Genomic DNA, 26,270 nt, shown 5'->3' with positions numbered 1-26,270 from the left:
CCCCTCTCTAAAAAAACCAAAACAAACCACCAAGTGCATCCTCTTCATAGATGTGCAAGCACTGCTGTCCAGTAGGAGTGTCCCCACTAAGAGTTTAAATTACAAATCAAGATTTGCAAACATGCTTGAAAGTAGCACTGAGTTGCAGGATGTCAGAAATGTAGATAACATCTAGGTAATACTTCAAACCAGTAAACAGGTAAACACCAGACATTTGCATTATATTTACATGAATGTTAATAAGGAGATATTAAAAAAGTCTACAACAGTATATTAGCTAAAACTGACTTTAGTTGGTTCTTTGAGTAAAATCTTACCTGGCCTGTGTGACTGCTGGATCCTGCTGAGATGAGCATGCCATTCTTGTCCTTTAGGAAAGACACCACGATCAGAAGCCCCAAAAGGTCAGATCAAAAGTAAAGATTTTCCTGTGCCCTGGATTCCTGAGGTCGTATATGCTTGTGCTGTTCATTTTTACAGAAATCACACACCTACCTCCTGCATCCTTCTGTTATTAAAATCCCAATTATAGTATCAAAATACAAGCCACCAGTCATTCATTAATAATTCATGTTTTCGCCTGGATTTAAACCAAGTTCCGCAGAATGCACAACACATCAATGACTGCTGTGGGATAAGCCAGCTCTTGAACCATGACAGACAAGGAGTAACTGACCTGAATGAATGGACACATCATTCAGCAAATAACCACAACTTGCATCTTTGCCTCTGCCTCACACATACTGGTCATCCACACAGCCCAGTGCATCGGAAAATGCATTTTATTTTAGGACAGCTTTAATTCAAAAGGAACCACAGTACATTTATCTCCAAGCATATCAAACAGACTCATTATCTTGACTACTTTGATGAAAAAAGCATTCCTAGAATGGTAACCCAGAAGTTTTGCACAGAAGACAAAAGTACAAACAAAAGAGGAAACAAATGCTACCCTATTATCTAAAATTCTGTCATTTTAGAATTTTCAGATTGGCCTAAACTAATCAGTTACAAGCACTGTTTAACTATTCAAGAGAACCTATGGAATGGTTTCTGCCTGTAGCTTCTCTTTTCCCACCAGAAATCAACAACTATTAGCTATTTATGATTCATTACATGGGAAGTAATCACATGGGAAGTGATGAAATTGCAGCAAATAAAAAAAATATTGTGCTAACAACCCTGAGAGTAGTCTTCCATGAGAGGAAGTTCTGATAGGAGATTACATTAGTTATCTGTGCCCTTATCTGCACATTGGGAATGTACAAATATTAAGGCTAATAAGCAAAGTCAATGTGAATCAATTAGCACTTTACGCACCAAGTAGCTATCAAAAGTAAAATAGATTCACTTTAACTCTCCTTTGTGTTATAACCTGGAAAGAATACTTTCATCAGCCTTAACTTCTAAACATTTGAAGGAAAAAGGTCTTAGGAATATTTGTGTTAACTCTCTGAGGTAATGCAGGGAACCATTTCCACTGAAACATTTCTATGCTCTATTTAGTGATGAGCTGTATTGAATAGCTCCCGTGAAATTCTCATTGTTTGCAAGAAAACTGCCACTCTGTGCCCCTACAGCCTTCTGCATGCATCCACAACAGTGCATCACCTCTTCCTTTCACAGGCCCCTCACACCCTTCTCTGGCACTACGAATATTATCTTCCTCTCAGATACACATGCAAACATCTGCAAATCATCTCTTCCACTCACCCTATGCATACTTGTAGCAAGCCTACACAAAAAGCACCCACATAAAATCTGTTTTCTCCACTTCATTAGAAACCCATCCTTGAGTTGCCATCTTAACACTGTTAGCTAGCTTTTCCCTTTCTCAGGCTCATACTAGAAATTCAGTGTCTGTTTTTGCTTCCATTTCCTCCTATGTCCTTCAAATTTCTGAACTCTCATTCCTTGTTACACATTATGCTCACACTCCTTTTTAAACCCATCCTTGGGGAAAGTGGTGAGCACTGGAGAACAATGCACCGAATCCAAATCACCAAAAAAAAAAAAAGGGGGAAAAAAAGGAGTAAAACATTTTAACATATAATTAACATTCCTTCAAACTAAAAAATTACTAGAAAATTACGAACCTTTAGGGAGTTATTAAACCTAATGCCAATTGTCTTTTTATTGTTATTGTTTGCTTTCTTCCTAAGTACAGCCAAATGAGAATTTAGCTGATGCAAAGAAAGAGGCTAAACAGTATTTAGGTAATGTTTTCATCTGTTCTAATTGATTTTCATACAAAAAATATACATATATGTAAGTATATGACAGAAACATGTTAAAACCCTATTAAGTAATCTTCACTAGGATTATATCAGAAAATTCCATTTAACAGGAACTGGAGTATTTTATAAATACTCTTGTGTACTACACAAAACATAATCTGATTTGCAATCTATATTCTCTTTCAGTTTTGAAAGTTTGACTTTTTACCTTATTTTCTGAGCTATTTGCTGCATTTCTGTACAATGTAGATAAAAAAAAAATATTGCTAGAACTTCCCTCTCCTCCTCTGACCATATTTATACTGTCATTCAAGTACAGAATACTCAGAGAAAATAATTACTAACCTGAGTGAAAGGTCTCATCCAAACTGCAACTTTCACACTTGAAACATCTGACATTTTTTAAAGTTTTCATTCAGTCATGAATATTCCTCCAAGGAGAAAAATAGTCAAGTGCATTGCAGGTCATTCTCTAGAATGACCTGTTCTGATAGAAAAATCATGGCCCCAGAACAATCTTCTTTTACAAGCTTAGTCTATTATTAATACATTCATTCACTATGTACAAGCTATTAGTTAATAAATAAATTATGTCTTAGAGTAACTGTAGTAGTTTTTACTAATTGAAAAGTTTAATATCAGGTTCCACCATTCTGTAGTCTTCAAAGTTGCATCCATATATAAATTAACATACAGAAAAATAATCCATTGTCTAAAAGACTGCACATGAAAATAGTACTTCCATGTCTGCTTTTAAAAGAATAGGTTTGTGACTTTATTTATACAAATTGAAGCTTTATAGGGACATTTACTCCTTAACCAAAGACTGTTAATGAAATAATTATTCAAAAATATGGTTTGTAACTAAGATTTCTGTACATTTTTGTACCTTTTTCAGACTATTATATTAGCTTTTCCATCAAGTTTTCAGTGCTGTGATATGCAGGCCTCAAATACTGCAAAATATGTTTACAGACAGTAAGTATTTCAATTATAGTAGCATTCATATTAACATTATGAAAATAATTTTGGCTCAAATTTCAAAGTATGTGGGTAGTATTTCTTCAAATTTGATATGCTATTGTAAGCATCACACCATCTATACAGTTAATTTTTTGCTGACAACAAACTGTAAGAAATAGCAAAACATCTGAGGTGAGATCTAGTTTTATGAACTAAAGAGCAGCTCTCCCAAAGTTTAAGACAAATACAAAAAAATATTGCACAGCTTAAAACACAATTGTTTACATTCTGACTTCAGTACAGTACAACTTAACCGTGAACATAAGGAATTACCAGTTTGTATTGCGAGTCCAATTATTTGTACCTGAAGGTCAAACATAATTTCTAAAATTTAAACTAGTATGTTTAAAATGTTTACTTGTTATAGGAATTCTAAACAAACCTTTCAAAAGCTTTTGGAATTACTTTTGAGGGTCTGTAACTCCCACAAACCAACATTAAAAGTTCTGAGCAATACAGGTCATTCAACCCAATATTCCCTCAAAAAGCTATCAGACAGTAAGCACATTGTGAAGTATACATTTTTATTTAACATTCCTAAAATAAGCTGTATTTACATATTATATAAATGTATGAAGTCTTAATATAAAATAGAAAACTGCATTGACTGAGGAAATCACACTCCATATGGAGTTACTTACTGAAGACCATTTTTATGAAATTTTACAATAATTTATATAAATTATCTCTTCCAAATTAGATGATTTTTCTTCTTTTTACTAATTCACACAATTTTGATGACTTTACAAACAGTGGTGTACATTATAAACTTTAAAAAAACAGTTACAGCATCTTCCGGCGCAAAACTGGCTTTGGAAAATTAGACAGTCTTTTTTTGTTCTTTCTTAGAGTCTTCCCTGCTGCATCTGTGGTTTCTTTCTGTTTGCTTTTTGTTCCATCTACTGGAGTTGCAAAAGGAGAGATGAATTTTACTTCCACAGGTGGAGGTGACCAAGAACATTCTTTTGTGGTTCTGAAAAGAAAGGTAAGTATCAAATCAATTTTTTAAGACCAACAGTATTTAGTAGAGGAAAAAAAAAAATACCATGGAATTACAAAATTAATGCCGAAAAATATTCATTGGCTTCTTTGTAGACAGAATTAAAAGGTACTAAGTAAGTTTCATTTTGCTTTAATTCCTTACCAGACTGTCCCAAGCATTCTTGGTCACTATTCATAAGAGCTTTTAGAGCTCCCTGTCCCAGCTTTTAAGAGGCAAATTGTCCTCAAAGAGTTTTCCAGAAAGAATCAGGAAACATGTCCAGAAACAAAAAGTTCCATTCACTTATTGTCTGGCTCCTTCCTGCCTTGTATGGGGAACTAAAGACCGTAAGAGTGTGGTTTCATAAGGTGAATTAAGACAATTAATTAAGAGTGAATTAAGAGCATGACATTATTGCAATGATTAGTATCCAGGGGCCCTTTTCTATCCCCTCCCTCTTCCATTTCCATCAGAAAACCAAACCCTTAAATGGGGAAAAAGGTGCCTGTTAAACCAGCAAGCTGGACAGGCTCATAAAGTCAGAGGAGAACTGCACGAACAAGTGAGGAAGTAGTAGTTAGGTGCTTGACAGCTGAATCACTGTGACAATAAAGAAATGCAAATAACTATTTAAAAATAATTTCATACTTGCTTGCTTTCTTAATTTTTGATTTTGTAGTTCTAGCTCTCTTCAATTTTTGCTTTCCCCCAGATTCTATGGATTTGGTATCCTCCTCCTCTTTAGTTGGAAGCTCCTATGTTAAGGCAACAAAAATGTTACTCAGGAACAAGTTCGTACACTTCTACAGAACAAAAATGAATGTTTATTTCATTAAGAAGTCATTATAATGTTATTTCCAAAAGTATTAGTTACCCTCTGCAAAAACAAACTTTCCATCTCAAATTATTTTACCATCCTAAAAGTTCAAATTCTGAAATTAACAGAAAACATACCAAGTAAGTTTAAAGAAAGCCACTGTGCCTTCAAAAGTTTTTATCAATTCCTGACTTACGTTGATTCAAAACTGATTTTTGTAGCTAGTTTTCATAAAGAAAAAAATAAATTGTTTAGCTGATTCAATTAAAGCTCTCTTTTTAGATAAGTTTCCAAGGAATAAGGCAAAACATTGCAAAGTATGATCTCAAAAAGTGGTACAGAGCAAAAATCAAGAACATCGGACAACTAGAGCTTTTACTTACTGGTTCTTTCACGATTCGGGAAATGCTAGATACATCTTTTCTTCTTGACCTCAAAAGAGGGGGTGAAAAGACGAACTGAGAAGACAAATCCGGGTCTAAATCCTTTAACTGCACAGGCTGGTCTGCTTTTTCAGCTAAAATGACAATGCATTGTCAGCATGCACACACGTTATACATGAAGGACAGTAATGTTAAATTACAGCTGATAAAAAGGAGCACAATAGCTTCCTGAAACAAAAGATCCAATCAGGTTTATAAACTCTCCATGCAAAGGTATTTTTCTGCCAGTAACTGCCCCTTGGGATCCATTCTTTTACAGCAAATTGTGAAACAAAACTAAGCCAGTGTAGTGATTTTACGTGCACTTATATAATGAAAGACATCATGCTCAAAAGCACCAACAGCCCTTACACATCTCAAAAAAATTTATCATATACTCTAATTAAGATATTCCTATGCACACTAATTTTGCTGACAAAGTATATGCCCATGAAAAACAATCACATAATTTAACAGCTGTACAGTTTATTGCAAGATGCAATTTGAACTTCAAAACTGAACAGAATTTGGAAGCATGGCTCCTTTATTTCTCTGCTGAGGGGAAGGGATGGCATAGCAATCACATATTCACAGATAACCCCTGGTTTTCAAAACTGACAAAAACAAAAATTCAGCTTAAATTTCATTTCAGTGCTTAGATCAGCCTCATAACCTCTTAGTTCCACTAGAATTAACCAGGTAGTCATGTAGAGTTCAGTCAAAAAAAAAAATGCCTCTAGCCAAATTTTTTTTTTTTGCATGCTTACATTCCTTACGATTCTTAAAACCATCCTCACAGTCTGTATTCTGTGGTTTAAAGAAGAGGCATGTGTCCTATTTTGTGTACAAATACAGCGCACCTACCTTCAAATTTCTTTGTCAGCTTTGTGAGAGGAGGAGAGAAATGAAAAGACTCATTTTCCTCAACAGTCAGTTTCTGATGCATGGCAGTTTTGCGGGATCTGGTTCTTGTAACACGATCTGTTAGAGCTCTCAATGTCTGATCATGTCCTGATGGGTTTATGTCTTCAAGCAGCAAAGGACTGCCATCAGGTCCCTGCGGGAGGGCCTCCTCCGACATTGATCGCCTCTTTCTGCCCCGACGCCCTGTCCTTACTGTAGTCCTGGGTGTGGTTGGCTCCTCACTTGGCTGTGCAGGTGTTTGCTCATGAGCATCTGTTTTTTCTGGTTTCTCATGTGGCACTCTTCTAGTTCTTTTCCTAGGAGTATCAAGGACTTCTACTTTCCCACCTGAATTTATGTCTTCCTGAGTAGAGGTAGACTCTGTGTCTGCCATAAGATTTTGTGCCCCCTTCCTAGCACTTCTTCTAGGAGTGGCAGGAAGTTTAAATTCTGTTTGAGGAAGCGATGATTTAGACAGATCAAGATCAGAATTTTCTGAAACTTCTGAAGAACTCATCTTTCTTCTTCTGCCTCTTTTAGTTGGCACAGGTAAAAGGAGTTGGTCACTAGGCTGCACCTCTTGATCCTGAACAGTATTTTCAGTAAACTGTGAATTAAAGCTTTTCGGTTTTCTTGCACTTCTACTGGGACTGACTGCTGGTTTTATCTTACGATCACTGTCAGTCTCACCAGTTTTTGGATCTCCAGCTGAAGCTTTTCCTCCTCTAATCCTTTTGGAAGTAGAAGAGGTAATAATGCTACCTTCAGCAAGAGACATTTCCTCATTAGCCTCTTCTGAGAGTTCAGATGCAGCTTCCTTTGCTCTTCTTAATCTTCTTCTTGGAGTAACAGCTATGGACTGTGTAGTGTCAGACGAGGTTTGTCCATCAGAATGGCTGCTTTCTGTTTTTTCTAAATGAGTCAGTTTAGGTTTCCTACCTCTCCTAGGAGTAACGGGCATTGCAAGTATTTGCTCCTCTTGAAGATTTTCCTCTGTTTGAAGACTGGAAGTCTCAGATGCTTCTTTTGTTCGCCTGGTACTTCTCCGAGGAGATAGTCCAAATGGAACTGGTGTGTCTGTCTTCAGTAGTTGCTGAGGGTCTGCTGACAGAATACTTAGACTTCTACTCAGTTGTCCCCTTGTGCGTGTTCTTGGAGCAATGGCATACTCTACTTGATGTCTGCTGGTTTCCTCTTCCACTCCTTCTGGCACAGGTGTTAAGAAAGCTTTTGCCTTCTGGAATCTAGTTACCTTTTTACCTATAGTTTCATGAATAGATTGTTCTACAACTTCAGATGTAAATTCTTTACTTCTTGTGTCTTTGATTACATCCAGTAAGTTCTCAGCAATAGCAACCTTAATGGGTTCAGGCACATATGGGAATGACTCTGCAGTATTTTGAGATTCCTGATCACCAGTTACAGTGGACACTGAGTTTGTAACATGTTCTTGGCTTTCAGTATTTCCTAAATTGGTCACAGGTTTTTCCTCCACTGTTGTGCCTTCTGGTTTACAAGCATCTACTAATGTAGGATCTCCCATCTCTGCTTCACCTTCTTCTCCTTCCAAAACTAAGCTAAAACTACTCTGAGACAGAAAAAGGTCTCCATCTCCCTCAGCTGCATCACATTCACTATCTTTATTATCAGGCAAATCACATGCAAACTGTTGCTCTATATTTTCATAGCTATAATGAAGACTGCCCGATGGATCTAGTTCACTATATGGTGATGTTTCAGGTGGTGGTTCTGAAGTATCTTCAATAACCTGAAGTTAAAAAATGTCTGTTAATACTTTATTCCTTATCAGACAGATTAACTTCACACTGAGCTAGATGAAACTGAAGACAGTGAAAAGCTGCTTTTTCTTTCAGGTCACCACTGAATGTAAAGTTAGAAACATACAATGTACTCTCTACTAGAGATGAAAGTTCATTCATTTAAGGGGCAGAGATCAGAGCAGTCAGTGTATGCAATTCACAGGCTCCCTTTCTGGTATTTCCATTCAGGACTAGCAATGTGCCACCGCCCATGGACAGTGGGCAGTTTTACAACACAAGGTGTGTATGCAACTGGCACTGATCATCACATTGCAGTGCCTTCTGCACTACTCCACACCCACAAGAGTGATCCACTCTGTGTCTGACAGGGTAAAACACAATTATGTCCCTGGAGTTCAAAGTTTTGGTCATGATAGGTGTAACTGCAACAGTTAGTCAGACTGGCCAGGTATCACATGCAGAAAGTCAACACTGCACTTGAAGGAGTCACTTGCATTGCACGAGATAACACATTCTAAATACCTCCATCTCATGAAGAAATATCTTGACACCAAAATGAGCTCATTACTGGGAATTCTGTTTGTGTTAAGAAGGAACAAATAGTAAAGGACCTAAGCACCTAAATCAGTCTCAAAGTGAGTTTGATTCCCACATAATTTTGTCATTCGGTAAACGGCTCCTCGTATCAAGAAGCTTTCTTATCGTTTTTAACATTAAAACTATTTCTTTTTAAGTCAAACAAAAAATGCTTGAATTTCAGTAAACCAAATGAATGCAGGGTTATTTTGAAAAACAGTTCAGGCATTTATTTTGTACTAATATAGCCCTCAAAGGCCTACGTCTTGACAGGTTCTATTCTATGTTACAGGAACAGAAAACGCACAAGTGAAAAAAAGTACATGTAATGAGGTTTTAACTCATGTCAAGCAGCTAAAGAAACTGAGACATTTTTGTGTGCCTTCTAATTGCCAGTAAAACAGATCTGTCCTCAATTTGAAAACTCTTTTCTATTTTGTAGAAAATGGGAAATTAATTTACTTACATGAATTTCCTCAGTTTTAGGAAGACTATTAGAAACAGGGACTTTTTCAACTTCAGCTGCTTCAGGGTTACATTCTTCAGGTAAATCCACACACTTCCCCTCGAGGTGATTTTCTGAATGTGTACTGACCACATCCTCACTGTCAAGGATACTTATCACAGCTGGAAGAGATTTATGTCATTTTAACTTAACTGTTATATAAATGACACAAGTTTAATCAACAGGAAATAACAGAGGGAGCAGGAGCCAACAAAACAGTTCTCCATCCTGTCACATATATTGGGCTTTCTCCAAAAACTAGAAGCCATAACTATTGAGCTGATTTGGGCTGGGATAGAGTTAATTTTCTTCATAGTAGCTGGTATTGCTGTGTTCTGGATTTGAGCTTAAGACAGTGTTGATGACATAGGGATGTTTTTAGTTACTGCTGAGCAGCACTTACACAGAGCCAAAGCCTCTTCTACTTCTCACCCCACCCCATCGGTAAGTGGGCTGTGGGTGCAAAACAAGTTCGCAGTGGGGGGGGATACAGTCAGGACAGCTGACCCCAACTGACCTAAGGGATATCCCATACCACATGGCATCATGCTCACCATAAAAGGCAGGGGAAAGAGGAAGGAAGCAGGTAGTATTTGGAGTTATGGCACTTGTCTTCCCATTACACACAGTGGAGCCCTGCTTTCCTGTAGATGGCTGAACACCTGACTGAAGAGAGGAACTGGTGAATTAATTCCTTGTTTTGCCTTGCTTGCATGCAAGACTTTTGCTTTCCCTATTAAACTGTCTTTATCTCAATCCACAAGTTTTCTCACCTTTAGCTTTTCAATTCTCTCCCCCATTCCACTCTGAGGTAAATGAGTGAGCAGCTGTTTGGGCCTTAGTTAACAACTGTGTTTAAATCACAACAACTATATACCTGTTAAAGAATGCAGCCCCACAGTAAGAAAGAGGAAGGAGAAAATCAGCTGTCAAGTCCACAGGCAAAAAAAGAGAGGAAAAGGTGGCCAGAAAGGCATGCTGGTAGACAGTTTCTTCGGTCTGAGTACTGAGGATGCATCAACTTTTAAAACAGTAACTCAGCAGATCCCATGGCACACAAATTAGTAGTGGTGTACAACATTAAAATAAATACTGATCTCTCCTTATAATACTTTAAGTTCTACCAGCATTCTCAGCATCTTGATCAAGAGCAGGATGATTCACTATGCATCTTCTACAAGGGCTTTCTTTAGGGAGGGTATTGTCTCTATAGTTTAATGAAAGTTGACAGTAATATGCTACTGTACTACTTCAATCTGAGACACCTGTAGTGGTATCACAAACTACACATTTTACTTCAGGAGTTCTGCTACCTTAACTCACAGAACACCTCCAACATACTGTACATACATTCACTGTCTGTCTCCAGGAACTCAGAGAGCTGTGGATTTGCTGCAACTGCTATGGCTTTTTCTTCTGATGAAGAGGTCATTTCAGACTCCCGGTAGTTTGTTTCACTTCATGAACAGAAAGAAAGGAATTCATCATAACTCTTGAAAACAAACATTGAAGAGCTTTACAAGTTACTTTCTCACTATAAAATCTTCAAGTTTCAAGCCAGAAAAAACTCAAGAAAAATTAGAAATTCCTTTACCAACATATTTACATTCAATTTGTGACTCATTTTACGGAACGAATCAAGTACTTCCCATTCTTCCCAGCTACCGAACACTAGATAATAATATAACAACAGAGTTGTGTTAAAGAATAATATAGTACTTCTGTAGAAAGTGGGCAACTACTATAACAGAGGTTCAGAACAAACTGAACAGAAGTCTCTACCAGTGTAAGTTACCATTTGAAATTAAAGGTTATTTCATTGCCAACGTTCTGTCTTTATCACTAAGCACCTCCAGCTTTTAAAGTACCTGGTGAGAAAACTGCTTCCCTTTCCATAAAAAAACAAATGCTAATTGAGCACACCCAGAAAACAGAAATTAAGTGTATAAAATATTGCCAGAAAGCACTCAAACTCCAGAATAAACTCACTGAAGTTACAGGAATCTCAGGATTAATTTTTAACTACATAATTTTCAGACAAAAGCAGGGCTTATGTTCACAGTATCCACTCAGTAAGCCTCAACCAGCAATAAGGTTTATATAGTCTGTTGAATGAAGTCTTTATCGTCATCCTTTAGTCTGCAACAATTTGAGAAACGAGGCTCAAACTGACAGCTAGTCAATGTGCATTAAATTCATGCCAGATTACTTTTGCTCACAGACAGAATGGAACAGACAAGGCCCCTATATATAAGAACACAGAAAAGAACCAATCCCAGGTCAAAATCACAGTTTTCAAACACAGAAAAGCCAGCAGTTATATTTTGTGTGAACCCAAAGACGTATCTATTTCGTAAGCTCACCCTTCATTTGTAGCCCCAAAAGTAGTGGCCTCAGCAGCTTTAAACATCAATTTATCATCCTCGGGAAGTGTAAGACATTCAGTATTTGATTCTTCCACAAATCCTACAAAAACGAACAGATGCATTACTTCCTTGTTGTACTTAACATCATTTTTAATTTTAAAATGCTCATATGATTTTAAAGTGATCCTTTATGCATTTCATCTAGGATGGTGATTTAACAAAATAATGCAGACGGTCTGAATTCTTCTTTCCAGTACAAGAAGCCTGATGCATAATTTCAGTCCTGAAAACAAAACGACCACTGCTAATTCTGTTTACAAACTAAACTTGCTATGTTACTAATACATAAAAACTTCAGAAAATATCTCTCCTTCTTAAAATTGGGTAGAAAGTTTTTTTTCCTTTGGATATTTCTCTCATTCCAGCACTTCTTTCTTTCCTTACTCCATTTCTCCTCTTTACAAGAATGCAAAGACAAAGTTTCTTTATAAGATTATTATTTAGTGATTAGTACCTTACTAGTTTTAATGAAAAGCATCTTTGATTTCTTGTCCAAATCCAAGACTGTTAAAATAGGACAGCCAAATGTTTTGACCTATCTTACTAAAAATTTCAGATCTGGTGAATCCTTTTTACCAATGTACACAGAGTCTGTATTTGAGCATTCCTGTTATTGAATAAGAAAAGGAGCTGAGGAACTTCAACAGCAACAATCACTCCTCAGGATCTTCCAGAACCATCTCAGACTTACGACTGAATCAGCATGCATATGATGCACTGATACGGGAGTACCCACTCACTGTTATGAGCCATTTCAAGACCTCAGGCACAGAACTCCTGACACTTGCCTACATGTCCCAGGAAAACTTTTTTATAAAGGGTTCAGCAGACTCAGCTGTTTACCCAACACTGATTGTACCTGTTTGCATATCTTCTCCCTGTTCCTGAACTACTTTCACTCCCAGCTCTTCATCACTGCGCACCAGCTAGTGAGCTACATCTCTTCTAATCTGCCAGCTGACCTGCTAATATGAGCACATCTTCTGCAGCTGGACTGGCATCAATGAGTTGAATTGAGCTGAATTATCAAAAATCAACAGAAATAGGTTTGGAAAAGGCCGTATAAGCTCTTGAGCCAGCAAAATGATCAACCACAGCTGTAATGAGTAGCAGATACACAAGCAGACTCACTTCCAGAAGAAAACTATTCAACTGAGCACTAATAAGATGATTAAAAGAAAAAAAAAATAGTCAAAGCATGCCATACACTAAACTTGCTGTAAAAAAACCTGCTGACTACAGAAGTACCCCTAAAAGATAACCAGAAGCCCAAGCTTTCAACTTGTCTCCTTCTCAAAACTCCCACAAATCACTGCTGCCTTTCAGCTGCAACTACACACAAAAAATGCCAGCCAAGGAAAGTATACATTCATAATGTCCAGGATACCTAAAAAATTACTTAAAACATAATGGTAATTTTTAAAACCTAGGACAGTTGTGAACATTCATCATTAACTGCTGCACTCATCAGCATCTTAATCTTCTAAAGACATTTGAAAAATTCAGAAATTTAGATTATCATAGGATGAAACACACCACCTTCTTTTCTTGGTTCCGAAGGATCTGGTTGATCCATCTGGAAAGGTTTATCTTCAATCATTTCACTGTCTCCTTCCTTCTCCAGTTCTTGAACATCAGCAGTTTCTTCAGTGGAGGAATTAGCTGGTTTAGCAGCTATAAAGATGACATCATCTTCAAAATCACCAGGTGATTTTGCATCATGATACTCCAAAGTAGTTTGGTCTGATCTGACAGAGAAGTTACTATTTTCTTTGCTGACATCCATTTTTTCCAAATTACCTCCAGATATGTTTTCTGAAGACTCCTGCAATTCAGCATGACTGTCCCCAGCATTGCTCAGAGTAAACAGAGTTGTTTTACCTCTACTTTCAGACACCTCTACCGTGTCATCATGATGCTCAGATGAAGCTCCAAATAGTGCTTTATCATCTTCTGTTACCTAAAATAAAGTTCAGATCAGTAACATGAGCATGCTTTCTGTCAAAGCAGAAAAAAAACAACCCCAAATATATACTGATATTTTTAAGTTACACATGTCCCCTTAAAAGGCAATACAAAATTAATTCTCACTCTAGCACTATCTTAAATTTAAAGCTGAGTGTAAAAATTAATCACACTTTTGACTGCTTATTGAGTTTCCACAACATTAAAGAATTAAGATAAAGTCAGTCTTATAAGTGCTTACTTATAATGTCATCTCAAGGCTGTTCATTGGGTTCAGCAGTGTGTTTTCAACAAGACAGCTTTGCCTAATAAAATCATTACTCAAGACTTGTCTCTGTTATGCTTTCCTTCCCAACACATATGCACTACTAAAATACGCTACTGTTCACTATGCCTGTAGCACAGAACAAGTAAATTAATCTGGCTACAGTGCCACTATTAGTAAGAACTTCATACAGGAGAGAGCACCTCTTGTTACAGTTCAGTAGCTCTTTAAAACAGACAATAAAAGACAATCAACCAGATTGAGACAATTTGTTAGGACATGGACAGAAAGCTCATACATGTACATCTTAGAACATGCCCCCTTTTCTGCCCCTGATTTTGGTACATTATGTTGGCAACTGCATGACCAGCTGAACCATGGAATCCAGCTACAGAACAACTATAGGAGCAGAAGGGGTCACTGTCAGATGGACCAACTTCAGTAGAAAACCACATGGATGCTATCCGTGGTGCAAGGCAAGAAGCAAACATGAGAACTTTACAGCTAGAGAACAGACAACACTACAGCTCTCTTCATAGGGGGTCTCTTTTACCATAATTGAAGTAAACCCAGCCTTGCAAAATGACAAGCAGGAAGTCAATGCAGCTTATGACTTTTGTTGCTTGCCAAGATGTTTAATTCACGAAATTTAACAAACCCAAACAAATGCCTCCATCTAGATTCCTTACCTTCCTGCCACACCACCATTTGAAAAGGTACAGCTGGAAGCTGAATTAGCAGTTTGAACAAGCACAGGTCCTAACAACCCCTGAGTAAAAAACACCAAGGTCCCTGACATTTATTATGAATAACAATAAAAAACCTGCAGGCACGTGAACAGAAGGTCTAACATAACAACCTTTTTTTGACCAAATTCTGCCATTATAATTCGCAATCCAAATTCTCAGTATAAAGAGTACTGGCAAACTTTAAAGCAAATCACACCATTTAACTGCAAAAATCACTAACTGCAGCCCAGCTTACCCCAACAGTCCATTTTGCATTAGAATTCTCTTCCCTGAAAGTTATTCTAGGTTCCTTTGCTCGTAGTGGAGGAGTAACTGATCGTCCTGGAGATGCCGAGGGAGTTGCTAGGGGTGTAGTGCGAAGGCTGGACCTGAGAATAGACTGAGGAGTAAACCCAGGAAACCCAGAAGAAGACGTGGCCAAAACTTTAGCTCTCTAGGAAAAGAAATAAAAACATTTAATTTGAAAACAGTTATATCTTCAAAACACAAAACTGCAGTTGTCAAAAGTATGAGCTTAAATTACAAACTGGGTTTATAGCAGCAGAGGGGAGAAAGTTTTGCCTCTGCAACTCTTTTTTCCAAAGGTACAAAAATTTTAAAGATAAAACCTCATGCTTCTTATGTTTCTTTTTGCTTGTTTTTTTTAATGCCAACAAAAAAAAAAAGATATTTTTCAAATTAATTTCTGGAAGAAAAAAGAATATGGCACCTAGCTGTCTGCAATGTTATATTCTATCCCAGTAAATTTGCAATTTCTACATTGCTTTTCCAAAAGGCACACAACTTCAACTGTTATTCTACATGGCAGCATTTCCAGTTGCTGTGTCCAACATGGCAACTCAGCAAAGCAACAGCCACATCTTATTTCTTCACTAATTAATCAGCTGTGCATGATATCAAGTGACACTCCTGTAAAAGCACCTACACATCCTCATGTAGAAATGTTCAGGTTTCTTAGCTCAGAAATATTTTACAGTATTGAAAGGGTTTAAAAAGCAGGAGGAAGAAGCTCGTTCAATGGTATGGGTGATATTTCATAACAAGAAAAAGATTATAATTCAGACATTAATTGTCCCAGGGAATAAACACAATATTTCTCAAAGCTATGGGACAAGGTGACTGCTGCAATTAACTGAGAATTAAACTTCCCTCTTCAAGACTGTTTCCAACTTACTGCTTCCAGAAAGACTGTATACAATAACCCCATGCATACTGAAAATATCTTGCAATTTTAATCCAGCAGTGTTCCTGTTAAATATTTTGATGGCCTAATTTTAAACAAAGCTCACAAGCTTTCCTTTTGCTTGGCTGCTACCAGTTTTTTAAAATACAAACCTTTACCACAAGAGGAGTCTCCAGTAAATTCAGCTCTGATGCTCTTGGAAAATTCTTTTGAGAGATGGAGTGATGTGTACTTGATTTCAGTGGGCTGGATGCCACAAAAGAAGTAGAAGCTCTGCACGGTGTCTGCCAGCTTTCACCCTGTGCCGCAGAACAGGAAGGAACAGGACGAACCACCAAATCCAGCAATCTGTTAAGACACACAACTTAAGCTATGAACATAAATGAAAAAAATCATGCTGTGTTCATCTGAGATGATACAGAACAAAAACATTTGATGAACAACAAATACAGTTGCAGCCTCACTTCTGGGGTGACGCATTAGGCCCACAAACAAATGACAGGTACTTTAGGGTGTTTTTTAATTATTTCTTTACATTTCATACCTAATTTCCTAAATCTCTGCCTCTGATACACAATTCGTGCAACAATTTTAAGTTGCACAAATGCTCTAATTCTCAGTTCAGGAGCAAACTCATCTACATTTCAGTGCAGGGACACTTCACATTTTCCACTTAATTGTGTCCCTAAGTTGACATGATTTCTTTAAGAGATATAAAGTTAAATGCAATAGAACCTTTGGTAAACACAAAAAGTACACACACACACACACACACACATACAAGAAACACCTTTTTGAAACATACAGTCTCTAGATCTTCTATACCTGGAACACTTTTGAGAAAACTTTGTAACAGGTGTCCCAAGAAATGCATCGGGCAACTCTGTACCAGGGAGAGGATGTGTAATGACTGCTGGTTCTGTAGCTCTAGGACTAGAAGGAAAAGGAAAATGTAACTGACTTTCATTCCCTCAAAGTCCAGACATACCATAATTCCAGTTTATTTGACCATATCAGTTGTAGGACAATCACCCGACAACTACGAGCCTTTTTTCCGCTCTTCATAATTCTGCTTATTTTTATGTAAAAAAGGCAGAAACTGGGCAGAAAATGGTAAAAGATTACTATGTGATCACACAAACAAGTCTATCAACGTATGTACACCAACTGCTTGATTGTGATAACAGTTTGAGCTTCAGCTATCTTAAACACTGTAAACACATTTACCATAATGCAAATACATATATTTGTATAGATAGGACTATCATAGCAGAAAAGCTATTATTTATGATTGATTCTTAAATATGTGGTATATGCAAAAATGCAAACCAAAGCTTTATTCACATGCACTTTTCCACCAAAACACTAACATAACACTAACAGAATTCTTGCTCTTTCTCTCCCCCTCACTCCCTGTCTAAACATGTAGCTCAAGACTAAACTTTGTGAAAAGGCTGCTTACCTATCATATTGTGAAATGTTTGGTTTTTGTTCATTTCCTAACCATACTTCTCCAATTTTGGACAGTACTTTACTGATGAAAGTTGCTCGTGTGTGCACATTTCCTGCATTAGCCTGTCGTGTTACTGTTGATAATGGCTTTGGCCTTGACACTGTAAAGCAAGAGAAAAAATGTCAGCCTTGTGTAATCAAAGTGATGGCTGGTTGTCCATAATATTTCCTCCCTCTAAAAATTACCTTCTCTTAAGACTGATGAAGGCAAACGGTAAGGCTTAGCTCTCTCTACAGCCAGCTTCCTTTGAACTCTAGGAAGGATCTTGCCATACTGGTCTAACAGAGAATTTCTGGCAACTGCTCTTTCTCTCAAGCGAGGATCACGATCGTTCTGACAAACAAAATGCATAAATCAAGAAGTTAACTATTTACAAGAAGTTTATTGCATGGAAATATCTCTGCTCTTCCTAATTAGGGCCTAAATGAGCTCTACAGATACAGTAAAATATGTCCACTGCGCAGAATCGCAGCAAGTTTTCTATCCAGTGGCACAGACCAATTTCATCTGGTAGTTCTAGCAAAGCCCAACGAACTCTAATTAAAAACAAACAAACAAAAACCAAAACAAACAAAAACCAAAACAAAAACCACAACAAAACAAAAACCAAACCAAAACAAAACCCAAAACAAACAAATAAAAACCCAATAAAACAAAGCAAGTAAACAAACAAAAAACCACCAAAAAAACCAACAAACCCCAAACCCCACCAACTAAAACCCCACCATTCATATTTCACCTGTGGAGCATCCACATTGCTCTCAGCTACAAAAACAAGACAGGACATACAACATACACTACAATCCACAGAAACAAGTGACATAAACAACTTCTGCAGTCTAAACAATACACAACATAGGGATCTGAGGAACTGAAGGAACAGATGGGCGGGTAGAGAAAAGATACATATTTATTCCTCAGATGCAAACAAACTATTTCAAGTAGAGTCAACCATGGTCTGTAACATTTAATCTACAACTTCACAAAGCAGCTTTGCAGTAGTTTAGGTTCGGTTTAGCTTTTCAGTAGTTCAGCTTTTAGGTTTAGCTGTAACTTGATGTGTAGGAATTTATTCATAGTCTTTCAAAGAATGATACAAGAAATAAAGCAGGCTTTATACTGAGGACTATCAAAACTGGTTAGTCTCATGAAGAGAAACGCATGCACACTTGACAGGACTTCCACCCTTACCATAAGATTAACCTTCATTGACTGATTCAGCTGTAGTGCAGGGATATAGTTGGCACGCTGCAGATGGTGGACTAGAAGGAATTCGTGATTCTGAACACCAGCATTGCTCTGTAAAAACTTCTCCAGACACTCCTGTGAGAAATAACACATTACAAAAACCTATTAGGATTCTGCCTCTTCTCTTGACAAACAGACCATTCAGACTTTTTCTGTCTTCTCCAAACTTACTTTTTCAGTGTCTGTGAACGGCAGCTTCAGTAAATCTTCCATTAGCCCCATCTCCTGACAGATTTCATACATGTGCTTTAACAGCTCTTCTACATTTAATTTAGTGGTATGTTGCTGCAACAGACCCCAAGCCTCCACCATGCACCTGCAGGTAATTTTTGGGAGATGGAAAGGAATGGGAACAGCATAACCAAAAAGATGCCCCAAAGTCATTGTATTCATTCCAAGATTAAAGGAAATGTAGAGGATCACATTATCTCCTCTCGCCCTTTCCCAGGATCTGAATGCCAAAACGGTGGGACAGATTTCCTTACCTATTGGACAACAGCACAGTGAGGAAAAGCCGCACTTCGCTACTGCTTGACATGGATGGCTTCATCATCTGGATGTACCTGAGGGCTCGCCTGTGCTCTCCTTGGCACATGAGGGACTGAATAATTCTCGTGTGTTGCCACGGCACAGTTTTGATTGTAGCTGGGTGGAAGAGCAGGGCCAGTGAATTCTGCACAAGTCAGAGATCACGTTTATCAGACTATATACATGCACACATGCCACACATACAGTCCACACTTCCTTAAGCAAGGCTGCAGGTGGGTTAAACACACTTAGATGTCTAATGAAATATTTGATCCAGGACATGTCAATTAAAATTCTTCAGTATTTGCAGAGAAAAAATTCAGTTAGCCATACGGAACAAAGCAAATATTTTAAAAGGAGGAATTCAGACTTTTCTAAGTTAACAAATCTTTTTGCACAAACATTCCTTTTTACAAATATATCACTAAATAAGAAGATACTCTACAAACAAATTCATTCTATTGATATGGTGACAGGCAAAGAACAACCTCCAGCATCAGGAATTACAGGAATTAGGTTGAAAAGTCACTTCTGCAATCTTCCATCTCAAATCCTGCTGCTATCATCATAGGTATCATACTTAAAGTACCCAAAACACTGTTTTTGAGAAAGTGCTCAACTGGTCTGCTGAAAACTCCCTATGATGGCTTGCTTTGAAAATTCAAATATCAAGCATTATTAAAGTTGACTACTCCTTTGTTTTAATTAATTCCCTGCCAAAGCAGTTAAAGTGAAATTTCAAATCATAACTTACTGCTCCACATTTTGTAACACCAGTGTTACAAAAATGCTTCTAATGTTTCAGTATCTCCTAATATCTAAGCACCAATTTTTCAAAAATAATTTTATCAATTACAGCTCTGCACTGCAATGTGTATCTAAGTAAACTGTTACATACTTACTTCATAATCATTGTGATCTAGAAGCCAAAACCCTTGAATAAGCTTAACGAGACCCCAAGGGATAGCAAAGGCAGTTGGAAAGGAGTCGATGGAAGTTTCTGTTCTATTTGGAAAGGAATGCATGATATCCAACAGCAAGTAAATTGTCTGAGAGTGAGTACCCTAATTAAGGCAAATAAATTGGTAAGACCAAAAATTTATCACATTACATTTAGTAAAACAATGAGAATATAAAAATGGTGGGAAGCAAAAAGTACTAACATGTTAGTCTTGCCAATTTATGCTACTGTAACCTGTTATATAGAGATAATCAAGTCCAAACTACAAAATCTTGTTCTGAATGATCAGCCAGAAAGAAACACTCTTGGATTTCTGTAAGGCAGTCAAAAAGGTGATCATTAGATATTTAAATACTGCTGTTATAGTCTCAGGTCCCTGCTTCAATCAGTGGAGCTACCAACTGGACACTTGACTGTCAAATGCCTAATTATTAAAGCAAATAAATTCTACAGCTGTTTTGTTTTCTTCATTTCCAGTGTAAATTATGGTGCCCTTACAATACACCTTAGCACTCACTGAGTGATTCAAACTGGATTTAAAATGGTATGTGGATCCCTCGCTTAGAAGTGTCATTTTCCCTTTCTGACATCAGTTGTTAGAGTCATAAGACAGGTCTCTAGGCTCCCCTCTCAGGTCTGCATGATCTAGCAGCTTAAAAATTAGGTTTCTGCCCAATGACTGTTCTCTTCTCCCTCTTTATTATTCTGAGTGCCTGCAACTTTCAACACAACAAAAGCAAGCACAGTTAGCTGGGCTAGAAAATGGATGATTTTGGCAAAATCACGTACTGGAAAACCACTGCTAGAAATCCTTTGGCTCTGAAGCAGCACGTTTTAGTGCACCATTCTAACACACAGTCATTTGCTACAGATATGGGTACTTAAAATTTAAAAACTGGTAAATTTTGAGAAAAACTAAGGGAGGTTTTTAACTTAAACTTTTTTTTAGGGAACCTGTTTTCTCATATCAGAAAAGACTTTGCAATAAAACATTAAAAAAAAACCAACCAAGAAATCAGAAAAGATCCAAACTAGAAAGAAATAAAGCAATGCTTCTGTCTAGGACTTAATTCTATACTAAATATGTTCACTCACATTCTGTTTGAAGCATAAATTTAAAAACATTGTTAAACATATAAATGACAAACACATAAGAACAGTTATGTGCCTATTCTGGAGGTGCAATGACAAAAACAAGAAAGGATACAATTGCATGTTTGTCGCTTTCTTCAACACTTTCCAGCAAATAGAGATCCAGCAGTGCCTGAAATGAAAGATTAAAAGGTTTTCTATTGCTCCTGTCTTTCAAAAGCGTTGGCTTTGGGGGACTGCTGCTGGTGGTGGTGCTTTCAGTGAACAGAACACTCACATGTAAACTAGCAGGTGGGTACTTCCCAGTTCCTCCTTCATCTCTCTGCCACAGCTTCTCAACTTGGTCTCCTAACTGGGAAACCATTCCATCAATCATCAAGCAGTCAGAATCCCATTTTCCTCTGCAACAAAAAGGAGCAAGGATTTGGACAGAAGAAACCACTAAGTCCAGCCTCTCAGTGGAACAGATTTCCACCAGTCAAAACAAAAAACCCCCTTCCTAGGAATCAAAGAAAGGGACACACGCACACAGGCACGATTATGGCTTGAAATGCACATGGTAGATATTTCTGTGTTGGAGGAAAGATGGTCTTTAGGTCACAAGAATTAGTAAAGGAGTCTAAAGTAGAAACCCAAGAGAAAAGTTGCAATGACCGTTCATAGGTTTTCTTTGCTGTTGTATTACGTGTAAAACCAAGGAAGCATAGGCAAAGGGTTTTAAGTGGAAAAAAACCCCACCCTCCTACAGTCGAAGAGAGGAAGCTTTTCTAGAGCTTTCCTGCAAGTCATACCTTGATAAACGCTCAAGTTTCTGTCGGTGACCAGTATAGTAGCTCTGAATCAAAGGATAATTGTAGAAAGGTCTAGACAAATGCATATGATCATCTACAGGCAATAATATAAAAGCAGGTTAAAGAGGTATTTCAACTAAGACTTCTGACAAAAAAAGACAGAAGGTTATACAAGCATCAAGAAGCCTCTGCCATCAAAAATTATCAAGAAATGAAACCCTCCAACACTAGCTTTTAAGTGTTAGTGAGCCAGGCATTACTTTATTCTGGCAAGAGATATGTAGCAAATCATTCCAGCTACATATATCCCTTTCAAGACTTTCATGTACTTATATGTTTTAGGAAAAGGAGAAATTAACACTCATTGGTTCTGAGTTACACAATTCTCTGCGTTAATTAGTATTGTATCTTTTATTGGTTATTGATCTCTTGCCCTTAATACTAATTTAGTCTGCATTCTATGTTCCTCTTATCATTCTTCCTCAGACAGAGAGTTTCCAACTCTCAGACTGTAATGTCTTTGTTAATCTCATCTGTATCTTCTGGTTACTCCAAGATCTCACATGTCCAATCTTCAACTCCCTCAGGCTTTATTTACTGAATCTTATCAGAACCCGAGAAACTCAAAGCTTCGGTTGTTAAAAGTTGATACTGACAAGAGTCTGTGAAAAGAAACCTAGTCACTCACTGCCATTAATTCAAAAAATTTATTAAAGCCGTATCATTTCTAACACCTCCAACTCTCAAATAATGCAATACTGTTTCTGCCCTTGCTAAAAGAGAACTAAGACAGAAGGTCTGAATACTTCTTCCTGTCTCAAGATCCACTTCAAGTTTACTGCTGATGCAGCATTCAGAGCATGAAGTGAAAGCTCAAGTTCACTATTAGATAAATGACTATCAAAGGGAACAGTTTTTTGAACGCATCATGTTAGCATTTGTAAGGTAGTAAGCAATGAAGGTTGGCAATAGAATTTATAATCTATTTAAATTAAGAGCATTTCCAACGTGTATGCTCACCTTGAGCAATAAACAAAAGGTTCAAAACATGCAGCTAGTGCTTCTGCTGTAAAAAAAGCATTCTGGTATTACAGTTTAGGCTTACCTAAACCCTCAGGAAGGAGACTGGATCGACAGAACCAGATGACCACTTGTGCATACAAAGAAATGAGGCTAGTTACCAGCTGCTTATTTGTCAAGTCTGTAAAACCTGAAAAAAAGGCATGAGATGATTTTTGTATTGCAATTCTTCTCATTTTTACAAAAGTCCCTTTATCAGGCCAAACAAAAAGTATAAAGAAACACAGTGGAAATCTGTATTTGCATTTGTCCCTCTGGATTACTCTCCTATTTGAAGGAAAACCTCACCATCGCACCAAACAAAAAACAAACTCTACAAAGAACCAGATTCACTAAAGATTAAAATCAAAAAAATAAAGCCTGAACTATTAGATACAGTAACAAAGAAGACATCTGTTTTTCATGTAGCAGAGATTTTTACTATAGCAAAGGGATGGTTGTCTTCTCCCCTCAAGATGCCAACAACAATTTTTAATAACAGAAGCTACAGAAATTCACGCAACTTACAAATTACTCACTTCAGCTTCCTTTATATTTTCTAGCCATTTGCACACAGCTATAAATTGCTAGCTAAGAGTCAAGAACATTTTTCAGCATTACCACACCCAGTTGCTTAAAAAGCTTACTGCTGAATCAATGTAGCCTCCTCTACCCACTCACATCAACTCCACAACCAGCCGTTCCCCTGAACCCAAAGCACCTTAAATCATAGTCCCAACTTCTCAGATTCAAGCCCCTCCTCCCACCTCAATCCGACCGCCTCCCAACCATCCAAAACAACAAAAGTTCATGTCTCCACAGTTACAACCCAAGCATCCTTCCAGATCTTCACCAAACAGACCGAAGATTTAGCAGTGCTATCACCAACCTTTCTCAGTAAGCTCTCGTGCTTCTGTTAGAAAACAGTTTAAGACCGTGCTGAGGCTGCTCAAGAGCAACTGGCAGTGCTGAAGGGACTGTAATGTCTGGGGGTCAATGAAGTTGCAGGAGCCGTCAAACAGCGGAACACCTTGTCAAGAATAAATATTAAATCATTAGTCTACAGAGCAATTCTAGAGTTCCAAAGGACACAAAGAACTGTGTGCAGTGTCATATACTGGCAGATCACTGAATAAGATCCTTTAGGAAGAGTTATTTTAGGTTTCCAAAATGACAACAGGAGTACTCACATATTTGGTCCAGTTCATCTTTTGTACAGATTACTTTGTTCCATGTCCACTCAAGAACAAACCGTAAATTAACAGCAGAACTTGGCTGCTCTTTAAAAAGAGAAAGCAAAAAAGAAATAAATACACAAGGTCAAACTAAAACATACAGAACATAAAAATAATGTCAAGAGCATTACCTTCACAAGTCCAGTGTTTGATGCATCCAGTCAGAAGTTCTAAAGAACCTGTCTGAACAGCCGCTGACAATACTGCTTCCAACTGCTCCTCCTAAACAGAACAGACCAAATTAAATGAGAACCTCACAGACTTTTGATACCTTTTCAACCATCCACAGAAGTGTTTATTTCCAACTAGATACTCATTCAGACAGCACAAAGTCAACTACTGCACATGCAACTAATTCCACATTCTTCTTAATTTTTACTTTTTTTTTCCCCTTCTATTTTTTAAAATAAATTCAAAAGTATGTTTGCCTTCTAGGTAAAATCATTACATTTAAAGAAATTTCTTCACTTCAGAAAACACATGATACTTTCACTTTTTCTGGAAACAGGTTTCAGACAAAGAAACACACTAGTACTACTTACAGTGGCAAACAAAACTCCAAACCAAGCTTCTTGACCCTAATTCTGAAATTTCTCTTTCTAGCATTTAAAAGCAATCCCCACTCAAATGCTTAACAAGTCTCCAAACAATACAGTCACAATTCAGCAAAGCTCATCATAAATTTTTTTGCTTTCCCAAGTTATTTCCAAACCAGAGTTCACACCAGAACATCTAATCAGAGCATAAGAGCCTTCATCAGGCTTGCAAAATAAGTGTTCCATGGGCTGGGTCAGCTTGCCAAGAAATTTATTTTAGCTACCACACTGTGCTGAAGTGCTATTTGCCCTAACACATTTCCACCGAGTGGTGAAGAATCCCACAGACAGGAAGACAAGGGCAGGGGGAAGACTGCTCTCCCCCTCCTACTGCTCACTGCTATGAGTATGATGAGTAGCTGACCATTTAGCTTTGACCCAGTCTCAGGAAAAACAGGCTATTCATCACAAAGGCTCCTTCTCTCATTAAACTCTTCAGATGAGAGAAAAAGGTTATTGTACTGCAAATGGAAAACCATGGTACGTGACAGAGGGGCGTGAAGTCACTATGATCGGACATAAAGGTGATGAAGGTGTTGCAGCAACAAGAGGGCAGTCAGAGAGGAAATCGATCTACCGTAGCTCAAGGCCAAGGCTACAGAGGTGAAGATTAGTTTTGAGAGGGTACAGAAAAGCCTACTGATGAAGGGCAAATGAGGGGAAGTGGTGATGAAATTGTCAGAGCAGACAACAGTAATTGGTTAGCACAGCCCACTTTCTTGGAAGCAAATGATCATGCCTAGTGCAGCAAGCTGATGTTCGCAATAGCATGGCCTGAGGGAGATACCCCATCGCCAGCTACTGCACTGAACCCAGCGCTCTGAGACACTGACAGGAATGAAGGCTGTTCCAAGGGAAAGATGCTTTCCAATGCACGTGACCAGTACTGACTGCACGCTTCCTTATGCACACCTGGGGCACGACATTAAGAGATGGGTCCCTAAAGACAGACCTCTAAGGGCTGTTCCCAGTTGAACTCAGTAGTTCGGATCTAACAATACTTTTACTTTTGCTAAGTAAAGTCAACACCTGCCTTTCAGTGCAACTTGCAAAACACATAAAAATCAGATGATCATGTAGCCTCTACAGTCCTGTCAGAAAAGATGGACATACTTTCTCCTGGATTCCCCAGTGTACACTCACCTGACTCAAACTGGATGGTTGGACATCAACCAGTCTTGGAGACAGTAAGCCAGCTACAAGACACCTGGTGTAGCTGTCATGAATGGCTTCACTTATTAAAGGACCAGATTTCTTCAAGAACTTCAAGGTCTGAAACATCAATCAAAGACACAGGTTATGACAGCATTCAATCACTAAGGTTCTGGATAATCACTAACAGAAATAATATTAACTTTTACTTAAATTGTCAGAAAGATTCATCAGTAGTAGGCTCTAGGTTAGCAATTTGAG

General features: G+C 37.8%; 1 protein-coding gene across 6 annotated transcripts in view; it reads right to left on the bottom strand.

Annotated features, from left to right (window-relative positions):
* Positions 1-2,847: 2,847 nt before the first annotated feature.
* The window catches only part of LOC135411273 (protein ELYS-like), a 40,638-nt gene continuing 17,215 nt past the window's right edge, over positions 2,848-26,270 (bottom strand). For 4 of the 6 annotated variants that reach the window (XM_064648626.1, XM_064648624.1, XM_064648627.1 and 1 more), the window contains exons 12-36: positions 25,995-26,129; positions 24,393-24,483; positions 24,217-24,306; positions 23,916-24,056; positions 23,073-23,177; positions 21,968-22,061; positions 21,454-21,577; positions 21,292-21,348; positions 20,026-20,172; positions 19,081-19,268; positions 18,767-18,911; positions 18,539-18,670; positions 17,533-17,680; positions 17,297-17,447; positions 16,660-16,767; positions 15,987-16,182; positions 14,887-15,084; positions 13,209-13,632; positions 11,610-11,712; positions 10,597-10,703; positions 9,208-9,368; positions 6,346-8,152; positions 5,443-5,576; positions 4,891-4,997; positions 2,848-4,233 (exon numbers count right to left, since the gene is read on the bottom strand). In XM_064648626.1, the coding sequence (XP_064504696.1) occupies positions 4,044-4,233; positions 4,891-4,997; positions 5,443-5,576; positions 6,346-8,152; positions 9,208-9,368; positions 10,597-10,703; positions 11,610-11,712; positions 13,209-13,632; positions 14,887-15,084; positions 15,987-16,182; positions 16,660-16,767; positions 17,297-17,447; positions 17,533-17,680; positions 18,539-18,670; positions 18,767-18,911; positions 19,081-19,268; positions 20,026-20,172; positions 21,292-21,348; positions 21,454-21,577; positions 21,968-22,061; positions 23,073-23,177; positions 23,916-24,056; positions 24,217-24,306; positions 24,393-24,483; positions 25,995-26,129 (5,283 nt within the window). In that variant the 3' untranslated portion in view covers positions 2,848-4,043. The remainder of the gene's footprint in view (positions 4,234-4,890; positions 4,998-5,442; positions 5,577-6,345; positions 8,153-9,207; positions 9,369-10,596; positions 10,704-11,609; positions 11,713-13,208; positions 13,633-14,886; positions 15,085-15,986; positions 16,183-16,659; positions 16,768-17,296; positions 17,448-17,532; positions 17,681-18,538; positions 18,671-18,766; positions 18,912-19,080; positions 19,269-20,025; positions 20,173-21,291; positions 21,349-21,453; positions 21,578-21,967; positions 22,062-23,072; positions 23,178-23,915; positions 24,057-24,216; positions 24,307-24,392; positions 24,484-25,994; positions 26,130-26,270) is intronic. The other 2 variants (XM_064648629.1, XM_064648628.1) reach the window with 2 other exon arrangements.

This window comes from Pseudopipra pipra, chromosome 3 (genome assembly GCF_036250125.1).
Source record: "Pseudopipra pipra isolate bDixPip1 chromosome 3, bDixPip1.hap1, whole genome shotgun sequence".
In the NCBI taxonomy this organism is placed as follows: domain Eukaryota; kingdom Metazoa; phylum Chordata; class Aves; order Passeriformes; family Pipridae; genus Pseudopipra; species Pseudopipra pipra.
This window is presented reverse-complemented; position numbering and strand designations above follow the sequence as displayed.